A 17,542-nucleotide genomic window follows, 5' to 3' on the forward strand; every position below is an offset into this window, starting at 1 on the left:
CTTTTTCATTTGTTTATTACTGAATTTTTTAACCTGTATATATCCACGTACCTCAGTCTTATTGCACCGACTGTGGTTTCTGGTTGCTTTAATACGTGGCAGTGAGCTGTTGTCTTTTATACACTCAGAAACTGCCACGTGTTTTTTTCTTCGTCTTGAGAATTACAAATGCTTTTTGTCGTGCCTTAGAGAAATGTTGAAATATGAAACATCTTAGGCTGAGTAAATTTCAAAGCCTTTCTCTGAGTTCAGAGACTAATCAGACGATATTGGCAAATCTTCTCCGTGAAACTGAATGTCCTTTGCTGGCCACTTCCTGAAATAGCAAGCAGTTCAGGAAAAAAGGAAGGATGTTTTTTCACACAGGGTGGTGATGCACTGGAACAGGTTGCCCAAGGAGGCTGTGGATGCCCCATCCCTGGAGGCATTTGAGGCCAGGCTGGATGTGGCTCTGGGCAGCCTGGTCTGCTGGTTGGTGACCCTGCACATAGCAGAGGGTTGAAACTGGATGATCATGTGGTCCTTTTCAACCCAGCCCATTCTATCATTCTATGAAAAAAGGAACATAGTTTCATCTAATTAGAACTGTATGTTTTTTACAACAAATCTTATATCTAGTCCAGTCCATTTAAATGTTTATTTTATATAATGTGAGGCATGCAAAGGTGATGAAATAAGGATTTTGTTTAACTGGCTTTTACTGCAAGTAGTTATTCTTAAACAAGTTCAACAAGCAAGTTAAGCAAATTCATCCAAAGGACTAAGGATTTTTAGCCATCTGAAATTGTAAGATTATTTGATCCGTGATTCATCTCTTGATAATTACAGAAATTGCCCAATATTGCTTATTGTAACAGCACTGATAATATATGTTCTCCTGCAAAACTTCTGGGTAAACTAAGGTTCTAATTAATGTAAAATGGTGTGAGTTTTTTTGTTAGTCACTTGTTTGCTGCAGTTAACTCACTGATATTTATTATGCCATTATTGTCAGTCAGTATCATTATGGCAAAATTAGTTACTTGAAGGAGTAAAGTACCTTAAGTACTAACAACTGCAGTAATCTGTTATATTGATAAACCTTTGGAATTGTTTGCTAAAATGGGAAAATGTTGGGGAATAACTGCACTATGATTAAACTAAATTCAAATGATTTGTATCTGAAAGGTGTCCGGCAAGAGTCAGTATCTACTGGGCGGTATGATCTAACCAAAGTTTTACACACCTCAGTCAATGCTGCTTGCTGTTTGCATAACACCATTGTATGCAGATGCATATGTACACCTTGCAATAATCTGTTGCTTTTGCCTTTCACACTTTGGAAAAAATATGAATGTAGAATACTGAATAACCGCAACTGCTTTTAAACAAGATACACTGCGATGTCTGACACAGGAAAGCAAGCAAGCTATAAACCCCTGAAGTCTACTGCAGTAGCTGTTGATCTGTCAAATGTGTGAAAACAAGGTTTAAACAAAACAGTAGTGCTTAGAAACATGGTAGTGTATCTGCACTGCAGACTGCAGCATAGTATAGAAAACCATCAGCTAATTTTCAGTAAGCTACCTTGGGTACTTAAATGAGAACTTGACATTCTTGACAAAGGCTAATTTCTCCTGCTTCTCAAGTAAGAAGGAAAAAAAAAAACCATACTATACTAGAAACGCAGAAAATACTCAGGAAGCATTTACTGAAGAAGCAGGTGATCTTACATGGCTAGATTTCTTTGGTACTCAGCTGAACTGACGTAAGTTTGGGTTGTATCTACACTACGTTGCAGTTTAGAGTGTAGACAGATCCCACTGAGCTGAGGCAGATGTTTCAGCTACATTTGCTTGTCTTTGAAAGCTTACGCTTTTGTGCTTCTTTCTTTTAATATTCTTGTTTGTTTCTGATCATTTTCTGCATTTCTTGTATATAAAGCTTTTCCAGAAGCCTAGCTTATAAAAATAAAGCCCAAATAAATGGTGCTTATGAGCTGTCTAAATTTATGTAAAGGAAGGGGTATCTTTTGTAGGACTTGATATCTCTTCCTCCTAAGTTATTAAAATGGAGCATTGAAATAGTTTCTATTTATCACTGCCATCACAAGTTTCCTGTCTACACTGTGCTTCTGGTTGTATGATCTTTGAAACTTGAAATATTTCACAGTTATCACAGTATTTACAAGCAGTAATTAGTAAAAAAGGTATTGTTTGGTGTTAACATACATTTTTTTGGATTTAGGAAAGAAGAGCTCTAGAAAGAAGGATATCTGAAATGGAAGAGGAACTGAAAGTAAGTATTGTTGAATGCTAACACCGTGTATTGATGTCAGTGGCTTAAAACAACACTTAATCTAGCAGTATTTCCAGTCTCTATAATTTCAATAGAAAATAAATAAATTATTGGCACATTCAAAGTGAACAATTTCTTTTTTTTTTTTTTTTTTTTTTTTGTAGTGAAGTTTTTCTTGCTGTTATCAGCAGTCATATATGTAGGACTTACCTTCTGGGAGGGTGTTGGGACTTACACTGGTATAGCACATTCACTGATGAGAAGCATTCAGAGATGACGGCAGTGAAACATACCTTGATCTGATCAAGGCAGGATTGCAGTCTTTGTTTTGGATACAATACTGTCATGTTTATTTAGTTAAAAATAATGGTGTATAATTCTGTAGATTAAGCACAGATAATTTCATAGACTAAGCATTAAATGTTGCTTCAATCCTTGTCTCGTGTTCATTAAATTCTGTATTTAGGAAGCGTGTTTCCAGTGTCAGAAGAAAAAAATATATTTATATAGTTAGTAATAATCAGTTTTTAGTGACCAAAAAAGCAGCAGATAATTTAAATTTCAGATTGTAACAGAAAAGCACCATATACCACATGCAGTGAATAATAAAATGTTGTGCTTTGACTTGTCTCATTCCCTAGTTTATCAACATTTTAAGTCCTTTGATATGATCAGAAGTCTGAGAAATCTAGCAAATTTGTTTTGTGTTACATCCTTGGATATAATATTGGACAGAGCCTACCAAGCTGATCAAATTAAGATTCAACTGGAGAACTAGTGGAACATGATGAAAACATCTTTCTTTGCCATAATTTTAAAGAAAAGCCACTGTTTTGAGATTGGAAAGTTGTCATCAATTAAAAAGTTTCCTTTCAGTCTCATTTTTTAGCTCATTTTTGAGCTCCCTCTGGTGCTTGGAAACTGCATTAACTACCAAATCCTTGTCATTAAAACACATGCACTAAGGTTTGTTGATGTAATTGAACCTGACAAGCAGAAGTAAACAGGATTCAGGACAGCTCTAAGGAGAGGATGCAGCATATGAGGTTCTTAGAGGGGTCTTCAGAAGTGAAATCTATATGAAGCATTCTATGGCATAGGAACATAATTGGTTTTATGAGGTGGATGAAGGAGATATGAGCTTCTATTATAGGCCTGTAAATTGTTGGTAGGGATAGTTGGGATACAGAGGAGAATGGAGAATGCAAATGCCTTGTGTTTTTTAAAAGTAACTTCAGTTTGTGAAAGTTTTGAATTAAAGATTAACACTCTTCCTGTTGTTTGTTGCGCTGTCATGTACATAGACATATTAAGTGCAGCATTATTTATTGAGTTTTGAATAGATTTTTATTTATTTATTTATTGTCACAACTACAACATTCAGTAAAGAATTCCCAGGATGACTTTCATTGTCGATGTGTCGTGAGCTGTTCTGGAAAGCTGTGACCGATCACTGCTGGTTCTTAGATTGCTTTTCAGGAATGTGCCACTTGTCTGATGCTTCCCCTTCACAGCAAGTAATCGACTTTAAACAGGACTGTCTCTTCTAAGTTTTCTTTCAGTCCTGCTATCTCTCGTTCTTTTAAACGTAATATGCATGTATGTTTTTTCTTTCTCATTTTCACCTCTATTTCTTTGATTCCCACAGAACCTGCAACAAATAAAGCAGATTCACTCTTTGAGGCACATAAATGAGCGTCTGGTGACTGAGAATAGGGCCTTGACCCGTGTGGTTGCCAAGCTGTCAGGGTCCTGTAGGCAACTGCGTTCTGTGGACTTGTAATTTCTTCCTTCTGCTTTGTGTAGCCAGGCAGGTGCTGACAATAAGTTTGTGCTTGGGTAGAATTGTACTATTAACACCTGTGTGTTGGGGGCTGACTTACTGCTTGGTGATGGAAGTGTGGCTAAAGCATGGTGTCTGGTGTACCAAATGGAGATGCTGCAGCTGTATTGGTATGGTGTGGTGTTGTTGATACTAGCACAGAAGCTTGTTGTTTTTCCCTTGTAGCTAAGCTGGCAAGGGTTCACGAGATCTTTGACGCCTTAACACCCTGGCAACAATCTGAAAGGATTTGTGTGGAGTTTGCATTAGGATACACTGAAGTCACCAGTTAGGAGTTTGAATAAATGCTTAAATCAACAGATTTATCTCTGGTTTTCTAACAAATTGAAGTTAAGAATGGGTCTTTCTTACTGCAGTATAATTCACATGCATAGAACTAAAACAAATCTGCAACTAAAGAAAGTTTGAAAGCTGAAAGTTGAGATTCTGGTGCAGTACCCTGCATTTCTGAACAGCTGCATTAGCAGCTGTATTTTTTACATTTGTCTGATTTTATGTTCAGAGATTGTCGAAGTCTTCCTTTAAAAATACTGACTTGAAAGTCAATTTGTCTTTTCTATACGAAATTCCTGCATGGTGCTGTACAGTCCTTATTTTTATCTTGACTAAGCTTAGAATTTGCAATTGTAGCTCTAATTTGAAGGTTACAGATATATACTGCTACATACGCCGCAGGTGTTCCAGTTATGGACCTATGGTCCTATCATGCAAGGACTAAACAAATGGACACAAAAACACTCTGCCCAGAGTGTTAGATTGGTTTACACTTACTGGGTCATCCTGTCCATTCCCCTTCTGCTAAAGATATGAACTGTTTTAGCTGCCATTTTGGAAAAAACCATGGGTTTATTGCAGTGTTATTGTAGGGCTGTTTGGGAAACCCACTGGAGGTTCACAAATTCTGCATGGAACAGAATATAGTTTCACTCCATGACAAATCTATTAGGCTTTCTTCCTCCTCATACGTAACAGCTGTACAAGGTGGAGATTTCAGTGAGTTTTTAAGATTTGTAGGTGAAGATAAAATCATTTTCCTTCTGCACAGTGATTCTTGCTAATGTGTTTCTCTTTACCTGCCCCTCTTCCCTCTCAGAAGCAAAGAGATGAGTGCACACTTTTCCTTTCTGCTTACGGAGTCAGATCTCAGGTTTTTCCAGTCAGAGGCATGAAATAAATAGCAACTTTATCCTTTGGCTTTATGTCTCCCTGAAGGTGACCTAACAATAGGATGTGGATAGAAAGGTTGATCCTAGTCAGTGCCCTGCATTCCTGCACATTCCCTTGCGTTAACCCTTAGTGAATCAGTCGGCTCTCTGATCTGGCTGAGAAGAAATCCCATTAGTGGTTGTACAGTTTGATCCACCTTACTGCAGCATGGTTGTGTAACTAAAGCTAGCACTCAGCAGCAGGAGCGTGTTGGTGCAGGAGGAGGGGGAACTGTCCCTTTAGGGCAGCCTGTCTTAGACCAGCTTCAGCTAACAACGTGGGTTTTCAACACAGCCAAGCTAATCTAGTGTCAGCTGTCCACAGCCACATGTTCCTACCATGGTATTTTTGCGACCACTGGCATTCCTTTAACCATGCTAAGCTTTTCAGTATGTTAAACCACACAAAATCATTCAGTATTCTCTTTTTTAGAGGAAGTTTTAAAAGGCAGATCATGGTGAAGCTCAAGGAGCAGCACTAGCAAAGAAAAGCTTGGCTACACAGCAGGGAGGCTGGACGTTTTGATGGTAGCTTGACCATAGCACTGTGGCTGATTAATCTGAACAGTTGTCTTGACAGTGCATGAGCTTTCTCTAATCATAATGTACAAAGCTCTTTGTTACATACAAACTGTTAAATCCTCCAGCAAATAAAGACATTAGTACTGAGCTGGTTCCAGCAAGTGGTTATTGAAAAATTATTTGATCTGCTACAGTACTGCAAAGTTACCAGCTAATCATGTAATACAGGTAGGCAAAATAATGCATTTTTAATCTTATTCAAGAATCTCATCAAGGCAAGATACTCTATTACTTAAGTGAAAAGGAAATTGGAATTTAAAGTACTAAGTACAGTATGTAATAGAAAATTGTAGTGGGTTTCATGCAGAGCTTTTTTTCTGCTTCTCCACGTGAAAGTCATGTGATGCCATCTCGTAATAAGTTTGAGTACCATGGGAATGCACTGCTCCAAGAAAATTGCATAAATGTCTTTAGTTGGGCTTAATATGTAGTTTTACATGTCAGGATTAGTATAGATGGGAAGTGCAAGTACTTTATGTTGCCTAACCTTATCCTTTTTTATAAGTCTCCTATTACTTACAACATCTTTTGTCTTCCACCTATCTTCCTCTATTCTTTAGCAGACTTATAACAAAAGAATATATTTTCTTAATATGTATTCTGCCTGTTACTTTAATGAGGATTTAAATTTATCCACAATGATTTGCAGACATGTAATGGTACCAGATTATGTTAAATCTCTAAATTTGAACAGGGCCTTTTTGCTGTTGTTATTAAAATGATTAATCAGAAAATGCAGCAGTTTCCGGGTCTGCCTGCACAATGTATTATTGACTGCTGCTTCCTAGTCACTAAGTTGAAGGACTGTAAAGTAACTGGAATTGCTGTGGTTAGATGGACTCTCCAGATTGGTTCTTGCCCCTTCTTGTCCCAGTAGACCCTACCCAGTCACAAGACACTAATTGGAGGCCACAAATCCAAGACATCAGAATGAAAAATATAGAACGCGTTTGATCCCTATATGTGTAAATATTAGAATTCTCTTGGATAGTGCCATAGCTTCTTGCTTTTTTCCCCCTGCAGGCACTGCATTTCATGGAGTAGGTAGCAGCATTAATTTAACTGTGCAAACTCACAGAACACAAAATTATCTCTTCTTACTCTTAAGATTTGGGGTTTTTTGTGTGTGAATTTTCTCACTGTGAGTTTTTCAGAAAGTAAATCAATGTCTCTTCAGAGCAAATACATGACATGAAGTGGTGGTAATAAGCTGTCGTACAGTGTAAAAACCACAGATATTATTCGAAAATTGTCAAATGATGGCTTGTGTTGCTCATGTTCAAATATGTTGACGTGGTTTTTGAAAGCAATTGGTACTTATGGCACTTGAAATTCAGAGCACAGCTTTCACTTGACTGTGATGGAAGCTGTAGAATTAAAGCACTCTGGCTCCCTGTGAAGAGTTCAGTTTGGGTGGCTTGCCCTGAGCCACACTATGGAGTAGAGCTGGAATCCAGGATAGCAGAATGATTCTAGTTGGGAGATGACCTTTTTTCCCACTTGTTATCCCGTTACCTTTTGTTTCACATACTCCGCTATTTGCAGGTAAAGAAAGTAGAGAACCCGCAGCCTCAGTCCTGCCTTGTGCACCATCCTGTTCACGCTGTGAGAATCTGCTGCTAGCAAAGTGATTGTGGACAGGAATCCTTTGGAGGAGATATGTAAATGAAGGCTTCACAGTTCCTTCTGCTCCATAATAATATTCTGAGTATAAGGGGTCTGCAGTTACGATTTTGCAAGGATAAAATGAAAACAAAACTAGTGGCGTGGAAGTTTCATCGTGAAAAATTAAGTAGTGGTTGTTACATTGGTCATCGGTTGGACCTCTTGTGTGCTCTTGCACCTTGAAGGTTCCTGAATAACTACACTGTAGGAATAGGCTGTTGCCCCCTGTGGAAACCTGCTGTTAGAAACCATACATGGAATATGGCTGTGAGTTTTATAGGTGGCTTGTTATCAGTGTGTGAATACTGACACTGAGAGTTTCTGAGATTACTTCTGGTTTCTCTGATAAGTTCTGCTCTCCCAGTACAAAGCTCTGTGCACTGGCTTGTCCTCCTCTCCTGTCTGATCCTGTCCAACTCTCACCTCACTTGGCTTCTGCCTTCCAGCTCTTGTGTTTGTGTGTCAGCCATCTCCTGTGGCAACCTTAACTTGCCATCTCCTAACTGGTGTGCCTGAGCGCAGCCTGGTGTTTCGGTGATCTGATCTTGTGTGAACCATGCTATTCAGGGATGGGACCTCAAAGAACAGGATGTGCGCTTGCACACAAGTTTGGAAGTGATTGAAAGATTAATGCTTTGAGTTAATAAGCTGAATCACACTGTATCTGATCAGGATGAAATCATCCAAGAGAACAGTGGCAGATATAATTAGCTATGGCATGTTATTTTGAAACTCTGCAAGTGCAGTGTAGATGAGCCTCTTTAAATTGTCACTGATTAACATTTTTTGTTTTGCACTGAAATCTGAAGCATTTAATTGCTTTCCTTATGCTACTCTAAATGCTTTTGTGGAGAGGCTGCTCATCTGCACCACTTCATTTTAGTGCGCCTAGACCAGGCAATTGAAAGTTCTTAATGTATAGCTCCTAACTCTGTCGTGCTAAAAGATGAGAATTTTCTGAACTGCTGATGCAAAGGGGACAGTAATGGCCAAAATATTTCAACTGAGTGAACATTTTTATCCCCAGTGCTTGTCTGCTCTTGTTGCTGTTACTTAGAGTATAACAGCAAATAACCACTGTGTTTCTTTTTTGATAGATGCTACCAGACCTGAAGGCAGACAACCAGAGGCTAAAAGATGAAAATGGGGCCTTGATCAGAGTTATAAGCAAACTTTCCAAATAAAGGGCTTACTACAGCAGCAGATAACGGTATTGCACATCGTGAGTAACTCCAGTGGACCACAGTATGGCAGTCACTGGAAGTGTGGGAAGATCCCTTGGAGACTGTCATTTTCAGATATCCTGCCAAATGCCCTCTTACCTGTGTGTTTTTGTATCAAGATCATTGTTTCTGTTAAAATGCAGCTGCTGAGAAGAAAAATGACTGAGAAATCTTGTTTACAGCTACAGCATTATAAGGAAAGTGTTCAAGGCCAGATACGCCTCAGATATTTAACCAGTAAGCCTTAGTTGTACATAAACACTTTTACATCAACAAAAGCTTTCAGCTCTCACAGAAGACAGTTACTCAATAATGTTTTTGTTGTGCCACAACTCCCAGGTTTTTTTTTTTCTATACTCAGTTTTTCTTTAAATCGTAAGTTTGGATTTTTTTTCCCTTCTAATTATTCATGTACCAGATTTTCTTGTACAGTGTTTTCACAGCTTTACCATTTGCAGAGACCACACACCCTTTTAAATTACATATTCGTGTAGCTACCTAGAGTTGTATTGTCCAGCCACCTGGAACAGAGATGTTTGGTGGAACGTTTGCTTTCACTGTTTGTGCAATATGCATTTATTTCCTATACAGAATGCTTTAAAAGTCAGTTGAAACTAGAATTATTTTAAGAGTCCTGTTTTCTGCCTTCATCGGTCACTTAAAAAAAAAAAGTTTGTAGTGAAAGATGCTAGATCCTGTAATCGTCACATTCATTTGAGCAGGTACTGAGTGATGCTGTATATATAAATGTGTACTGGTTTGATTTTTCAGACCACCACGTGGCATGCTTGAATATATTTCCCTATTGCAAATGTCTGTTAATGCAAATTAGGCTACTCCAGAATAGTGTGTTTAACAAAGTTCATTAATTTTTATGGTATAAAGAATTTAGACATTGTACATTGTATGGAGCCCTATCTTTACAAAAGGTCTAAACTATATAAAATACTTTATTATCTTTTCTTCCCATTTGTTTTTTTTTTTTTTTATTTGATAGTGTTCACCATAATAAAAAATGCATAAATATAACTGCTTCACTACATTTCACATACCTGTATTTATCTGAGTGCTGTCCAAAACTGTTGTGCTAGCCAAAGTAATCTTACTAAATCATTTGAAAAACATAACCCGTTACACTCACATTAATGTTTATATGCACTGTTGCCATGTGAGAAGGCATCTAATTTGATAACACCATCGTGTCAGACCATTTTATACATTTCAGTGGCCTTTAAAAACAAAAAAAAGTACTTAAGTGAAGATTGCTTTTGTTAGAAACAGCTTTTATATTTCATTAAACCATTCGGAATACGACATCCTATGGGCACATAACTTCATTGCCTAAAACCACTGACCAGATCAGCCATTACAACCGATTGTACATTGTAAAGCTTGTAGTAGCTATTGTATTATTGATTATATTGTATACTACATTAAATGTGAATTTGTACCCCTTCATTTAAAAAGGTCATTGTGTTCTACTGCCTCCTGGGGGGTGGGCTTAGCTTTAGGGGGGTGGGATATGTTGGGGAAGGAAGACGCGATGTCCTCTCTCCGCTGGTTTTTTGAAGATGTAAGGTTATGCTCTCACTACCAAGCTCAGGATTCTTGATTTTAAAGGTACACGGATGGTCTGAGATACCTGATAGTAATCGATCTGTGTGAGAGGTGGGGCTGAACCGTAGGGAACTTCCACTGTCATATGCTAACATAAAATAAGCGGAGAACTGAACGGTTTGAATGGCTGCAGCGTACTGAGTTCTGTTACAAGACAGTTAGGCATATTCTCGATTATATTTGGTAAAGTTTGGGTGCCTGTGAATGATTAAATACGTGTTTCTAATATTTTAGTGTTTTATATTTAGGTTATTTATTCTTTATATCTTAAAAAAGATGAATGGCTACTGTGCTATATTGATTTTATTGGTAGTACTGAGCAGACCTTGTATCTGCATGAAACTAGTTGCAAAACCCACTATTTTGGAAAAAAAAAAAAAAAAAAAAGAAGAAGTATTTTGACATATACAAATAAAATGAATACAAACTATTTTAAATGTGTGAAAGTTTTACTGAGAAGACACTGAGATTTGTTACGAACTTAAGCGATGTTGTAAGTTTGCTGTTGAAATTCTTCGGTGGGCATTTTTCATTCATTGCGTCATTGGGATGCCAAATTCGAGTACCTTTCAAAGATTGTAATCAAATGGTGATTATTTGCACATCGTTGTACATGCACATCTGTAAATGCTACAGTAAAAATGCCATATTTATGCAATCTGTAACAACTTGGACAAATGTTTATATATTTTACATAAACCTGTCTGTGTGCAGAATCTGAGAACCATTTTTTATGTGATGTTATCACAAGCTCACGGAGCGATTGCTAACCACGTGTCACGACTGCACTGTACCCATTGCGTTGCAGACCAAATGCAGCGCAGGAAAATCACACTGGTGCACAGAGAGCGTAGTGACAGGAGCCTGCTCTGTGATTGAGGGACAGTTGGTATGTGAGAAATACATTATTGCCAGCTGTTGACTCCAACAAGCCTACTGAAGTGACCAATAGCTGAAATGGTCATTCAAAACAGCAGCTTAGATCCTCGGAGGACCTCTCCCAGTGTGGAAAGGGGGGGATATTTGCATGCCATAGGTTAACACCAAATACAGATGGAAGCATGGACAGAGCTGAAGGAAGAGGCAATGGGAATGCATAGAACCACCCATTAGTGAAGCTGTAGCCCCCAGAGGAGGAGTGAGCATGTGTGGGAAAGCAGCACCAGGTGCAGGGAGGATGGAGGGACTGGGTCTGTATGGACCATGGCACTTAATGGTTCCAAATGCTAAAAATAATTTCCCAAAATAAGGGGCTCTGCAGATTAAGCCACTGTTTTTTCCCACCCCAGCTCCCTCGTGATCTATTTCCTCTGCACGTTCCCTGTTCCTAGTTGTGCACTGCGCTCAGACTTCTGCCAAGTTTGAATGAGGAAGGAAGGACCTTTCCCTGTAGATTGGTGCATGTTTTGTTAAGTGCCAAATACAAAACACGAACGCCCCGGTGTTACTCTCCATGCTAACCTTTGGTTTGTTAATGCTCAGGTGAGCACGAACACTGGCTGTTTATCTGTGCAGCACTCCCAGCCACTGTTCATGGGGTGATCTTCTGAAGGTATCCTGTCTTCAAGTTCTGGTGCTTTCGTTATGCAGCTGATAACGTGTTTTATAGGTGAAATTTAACTTGCAGCTACAATCCCGAAGGCTTCGCAGCAAAACAAGAGAGAAATTCACTGCATAACCAACAGTTCATAAAAGAAAAACTGCGCAGCTATAAAAGCTTTACATAATTCATTATGGAATCTTTTTTAAAAAAAGGGAATGGAGGAAGGACTGTAGACGATGTAGATGGTTGTGTCCTCACAGTTTATGGGCACACTGTTAACGTTTAATTGTGGTGATTTAGCTTCCTTAGGTTCTTAGGTCAAAGCCACAAGTAGCAAGGGGCAGAAATGGTGGTGACAGAGGTACGTGCTTTACCTTTGTCCTGGGTGCAAGAGCAGCAGCTGGGGTTTGCTACAGTCACAGCAAGGATTTACCCAACAGCCCGGTCAGAAGGTGGCTGCGTGAAAGGCAGAATTAAAGCAAACAAAAAAATACCTTCATAAACCCACACCGAAGGGAGAGTTGCTGCCACACTGCTGAAGTCATCGGCTGTTCCTGCTTTTGTCAGCACCTCCCCATTCTGTGTTACTGATTAGATAGGGAAAGTATGTAGTCGTTGGAGAAAGGAGGAACTGTTCGTTCTTCATGTGAAAGCATCACCTGTTGGATGTCTAATGTTTCAGATCTGCTCTGGGATAAAAAGCCCCACATTCCAGCTAATTATTTCACCCTTCTCGCTTGGGTTTCGCAAACCCGCTGAAGCTGAGCACAGCGGTTAGCCAGGGCAGCACAGCTCCTCTCCCAGTGTGGTCTTTTCCCTTTGTTATGTGCGCCAGACGAAGAACCAGGGGGGTGGGTGAGAAGAGCCGTGGGTGCCGCCTTCGGGCGCTCCACCCGGCCTTCCGAGCAGGGGGGCGGAGGCTGAGCTCAGAGCGGGGGGCTGCCGGGCCTGCGGGGCTCTGCCATGCGGTGTGACCTTCCGGCAGGAAGCGGGGCATCCAGGCCCCGGTCAGTGCCACGTGTGAGGCGGTGCGATGGTTCTTCTCGCCCGCAGGAGGGGCGGCCGGGTGCGGAGCTGCTGCGTTCCGGCTGAACCCGAGCTGCCGCTTTAAAAGGGCTTCCCAAGTCTGGGATGAAACGCGCAGCTGGGTAAAACGTATGAACGATACGCAGCCCGCTCGGTGCAACCACGAGATTTAACAAAACGTGAATTTGGTAAAAACAACCGAAAAATCAAGCGCTGGAACCTTCCGCTTTGCACCGCCTGCTCCTACCGCAGGCGCGGTTCCCCAGCCGCCATCCAGTCACCCATCGCCTTCGGCCGCCAGGCCCTGAGCTGCTCCCGGGACACGAGGCGGCCGCCAAGCGGCGCCAGAGCTCCTGCAGCGGCTGCTGAGCCGCGCTGCCCGGCCGCGTGCCGCTGTGGGGCCGCCGCAGCGCCGGTGCTGGGTGAGGCGCGGAGCGCGGCCAGCAGCGGAAATCTCTCCATATTCTCTCGGCCTTCTCCCCCCAGCTCTGCCCCCGTTCCCCGGCACCGCAGGCACCACGCGGAACAGGGCTCCTGGGCCCGGCTGCGTTCCCTGCAGCCCGGATCCGAGCGGCCGCTTCCCCGGAGACCCGAAGCACTCGAATCTCCGCAGTTTCTGGGGAGCGGCACTCGCACGCCGCTCAGAATCCCTTCGTACTTTCCGACAAGACCCCGCAAGCGCGCTGACGCGCCGCAGCCCCGCAGTGCACGGCCTGCTCCGCCCGCTGCCCCCCGCGGCTGTCCGCCTTCCCCGCGCTTCCCGGATCCCGGCTCCTCCCGAGGCCCCTTCCGATTCTGTCACCGTGTGACCCCCATCTCGTCCACCCCAGCACTTCTCGGTGCTCCCGGTTCCCGCCGCCTATTTCTGCCCGTCAGCCCGTCTCCCTTCCCTCCCTCTTCTCCCTTGCATTTTCGGCCCGTTTGCTGCTCCCCTGCTGGCTGTATCCGCACAGCTGACAGTCGGCTCGACGGCCGGACCTCGCCACCCCGCAGCGCTCCCTGCCCTCTCCCGCGCCCTGCTGCCTGCCTCCCCTCCCCGTGTTCTCGCATCTCGGCAGCGCACAGCCCTAATGGCTTGGGAGATGCCATTAATCTTTCCCTGACCGCAGGATCTTTTTTTCCCCTGATAATCTAATCTTTACTCAGGAGGAATGTCTCCACCAAGCCAATTAGTTCCCACCTACTCTAGTTTCTCTCTAACCCAAGGGAGTGCTTCTGCCATAAGCTAAGCGCTCTGCGACTCACCTGTTCCCTTTCCATGCAGCTATTCCTCTCCTCGGGAATCAGCACTATTTTTCATAGGTGCGTTTTTCCTCCACACCTCTGCATAGGTGAAGGTGAAAGCAGTTACAGGTCTTACACTTCCGCTGATCTGAATCCATCGGGGTGTTTGCAGGATAACAACCACTCACTGTTTCTTGTTTAGTTTCCTTTCACCTGTCTTTGAGCAAACACATGGGGATGCCAGTAGGCTACTTGGGGCCAGTGGTATTGACAAATCCCTGGCTGTGGATTTGCTTGTGCTCAGCACAGGGTATGCAGCCTGTCCCCATGTCGAGGCCCTTTTAAACTTGTGCCCACTCTGAAACAGCTACAGTGTAGGCACACTGAGTTGTTGGATTTGTTAGGATTGTTCACAGAAGCATTCAGCCCCACGCCTTCACTGCAGCTGTTGATAGCGTTTATCACTGAAAGAAGTCCCGTTATATATCATACCAGCATCGTGCTAACAATAGGAAGTATATTTAGTTTTGGATATTCTTTAAGCTGTTCTCTCCCTTTGTATTTTGTTTGCTTTCTCAGCAAGACTCTAAGCTCTCCTAGTCGCTCCCCCGCCACTGCTTACACTCACTGATACGCCACAGCCTCTGACTGATTGCTGTTTGTGTTTGTTTTGGACACTTCCAGATGATTGCTACTAATAACCAGCACTGAATTCCTGAAATATCTGCCCCATTCCTTCTACAAGGCAATTTCTTTATGGTCCATCATATGAAAAACACCAGGTCCTAGAAATACTGCGGGGCAGGAGAAGAATAACCTCCAAATGAATGGCTAGCTCAAACAAAGCGTTGTAAAAAGCCATCACACTGCATTCTGCATGCATCATCTACCGCATTTCAGCACGGGCCAAGCTCCTTAGTCAGCTCTCTGAGGGGAGCTAGCAGCAGCATGCTGCTGTCCCGCTGGGCTTTGGCTGTGTGCCGATGGCAGCAGGGCCGTGGCAGGGAGCAGCACAGCAGGTCCATCATGGGGTGCACAGGACAGCCCAGAGGCCTCGGTGGTTCTGAACTGGTCCTTCCAAGAATCAAAGCGACTCTTAAGAGCTTCAGGGCTGGTCATCAACAGCAAACAACCAAAAGCTTGGAAGGTTTATGAAGTGTAACTAGAGCCGACAAGACGCAGACAGATAGCAACTTGGAATTGGTTTCTAGCTATTTCTATGCTTCAGTTTGGAGATAAAGATGAGAACTGGATTGTCTTTACGGTGCAGAGGATGCTGTCTTTCAGAGGAGAGAGCAGGCTCTGCTGGAGCTGATAGTTCCTTCAGCTCTGGTAAAAGCTTCTTGGTGTACAAAGAGCTTTATATTAAGCACTAATGGAGGTCATTAGATGTCGCCATCCAATCTGGAAGCTTATCATAAACACAGAAAGTAACAAAGGTGGTGTTACTCAGATAACTTAAGGTTATCTCAACCGTAACGTAAACCTATGATATTACTTTTGTCATACGGAGGGGTACAGCCAGCCCTTCGCTACCAGATACCATAGGTGGCACAACAGCTGTGTGACCTGGCAGCTCCCCCTTACCTCAGCCGGTGGCGGCCCAGCTGACTCTCAGGCCGGCTGGAGCACAGCGTGACACAAACAGCACAGAAAACATCCGGTGCTGGCTTACATCCAGAAGGTGAAATGGTCTCTGTCACACAACGGGACGCAGAAACACGTCTGTTTGAAAGCAGTTCATTCCCCAAAGGGCAAACGTAGGGGCTGGACTAGTGAGCCAGCAAGGAGTAACTCCATCGCCTCCACCGTCTACTCGAGTATGTCTAGGTGGTACGTTATCTTAGAACTTGTTTCCTAATGGCAGTTGCTTTTGTTGTCATTTGACTATGTTGAATTTCACGTGCTGCTTTGTCAGCGCCACCCAGTCTGGCAATGTTATCTTTCACTTTATCAATTTGTTCTTTTTCTTTTCAGTACTTCACAGAATAGCTCAAGTTGGAAGGGACCCACAAGGACCACCAAGTCCAACCCCTGGCTTCTGCCCAAAATCAAACCCTATGTCTGAGAGAGTTGTCCAGACTGTCCCTGAATTCCAGCATTGGGCCCGTGCCCACTGCCCTGTGCAGCCCGTTCCATGCCCACCGCCCTCTGGTGCAGACCCTGTCCCCAAACCCCAGCTGCCCTCCCCTGACAGCTCCATGCTGTTCCCTTGGGCCCTGTTGCTGTCACACAGAGCAGAGCTCAGCACTGGGCTGAACCAACCCTGGGACCTCAGATGCTTCTCACACTTTTTGCCTTCCAGCCTCTCTCCATCTTCCTAGCCCTGCTGTAGACATTTTCCAGTAGTTTTATGTCCTTCTGATATTGTGGCACCCGAACTGCACACAGTGAGCAGGTGAGGCCACACAGCGCAGAGTGGAGCAGGGCAATCCCTCTCCTCACCCAGCTGCAAAGCATTCTGACATAAGAACCTCCCTGGGTTCCTTCACAGGGAGCACAGAGGTGGGACCACAATGGACCAGTTGTCTTCTCATTGTGTTTCTTTTGTACCGTGCTCCTATCCTGGCCCTACTGATGTGCTATCAGGGAACTTTTTTCCATGCTCTTTGCAAACTGGCTCTTGAGCATACTTCTAGTTTGCCACAGAGCCTTTACCTTTTTCACCCTTCCCATCTAAATGCTGACATCTTTGCTTTTTCTCAGCTTTCTCGTACTTCACTGCATAACGCTTTGACTCCATGCCTGTTTTTCATCCTGCTTTTCAGCACATCACTCTTGGGTATCCTCACCCCATTCACTGCTCAAATCTGGCCCTAGACAGTACCTTTTTGGTCAGTAAAAAAGAGGTAGCGTGGTTCCTCAATAAACTGCTTCAAAGCTCTGCTGACTGAACTCTATCACAAACAGTGAGGAGCTGTAAGATAAGCAGAGTCATAAGGTCTCCTTTCCTGTAAGGCAGGAAAAGCACACGGTACAGAACTTGAGAAGCAGCAACAAAATGTCTTACAGAGTGAGATTGTGAACTGTGGCAGAAAATGTTCTTTCCCAATATGCCTTTGAAGTCATCTCTACTGTCATTCTTATCCACAACTGCAAACTGGAGGTAGATGGCAATCTCTGCATTAATTTCTCATAGTGTGTATTGAAAAATAAAGCTAACTTCCTTCTGTAAGTTTTTATTTTCCTTTCCGTACTGCATACCTCCATCAGTTTGATTAACAAACTTGGCTGCAAGAGACAATACCACATAGTTTGTAGAAACTGTTTGTTTATTTATGGTCAAATGATAGCAGAGTTCAAGAAGAGTAGAAACACAGACAGAAACCAGACTAGA

The 17,542-nt window shown here is 42.7% G+C and overlaps 1 protein-coding gene and 1 long non-coding RNA gene across 10 annotated transcripts in view; one reads left to right on the top strand and one right to left on the bottom strand.

Moving 5' to 3' along the window:
- PPP1R12A (protein phosphatase 1 regulatory subunit 12A) overlaps nucleotides 1-10,842 on the top strand; it is a 122,737-nt gene extending 111,895 nt beyond the window's left edge. For 3 of the 9 annotated variants that reach the window (XM_052669702.1, XM_052669710.1, XM_052669704.1), the window contains 2 exons: nucleotides 2,227-2,277; nucleotides 3,926-6,215. In XM_052669702.1, coding sequence (XP_052525662.1) covers nucleotides 2,227-2,277; nucleotides 3,926-4,060 — 186 coding nt within the window. In that variant the 3' untranslated portion in view covers nucleotides 4,061-6,215. Of the gene's footprint in view, nucleotides 1-1,167; nucleotides 1,199-2,226; nucleotides 2,278-3,925; nucleotides 6,216-8,669 lie in introns of those variants that run through there. The other 6 variants (XM_052669705.1, XM_052669711.1, XM_052669703.1 and 3 more) reach the window with 4 other exon arrangements.
- Nucleotides 9,715-15,011, bottom strand: LOC128074110 (uncharacterized). Its single transcript, XR_008202981.1, has 2 exons — nucleotides 14,227-15,011; nucleotides 9,715-12,411 (listed from the first exon to the last, which is right to left on the bottom strand). It is a non-coding gene; the product is annotated as an uncharacterized LOC128074110 (long non-coding RNA).
- Nucleotides 15,012-17,542: the final 2,531 nt, after the last annotated feature.

Source organism: Tympanuchus pallidicinctus, unplaced genomic scaffold (assembly GCF_026119805.1).
Source record: "Tympanuchus pallidicinctus isolate F22 unplaced genomic scaffold, pur_lepc_1.0 scaffold8, whole genome shotgun sequence".
Taxonomy (NCBI): domain Eukaryota; kingdom Metazoa; phylum Chordata; class Aves; order Galliformes; family Phasianidae; genus Tympanuchus; species Tympanuchus pallidicinctus.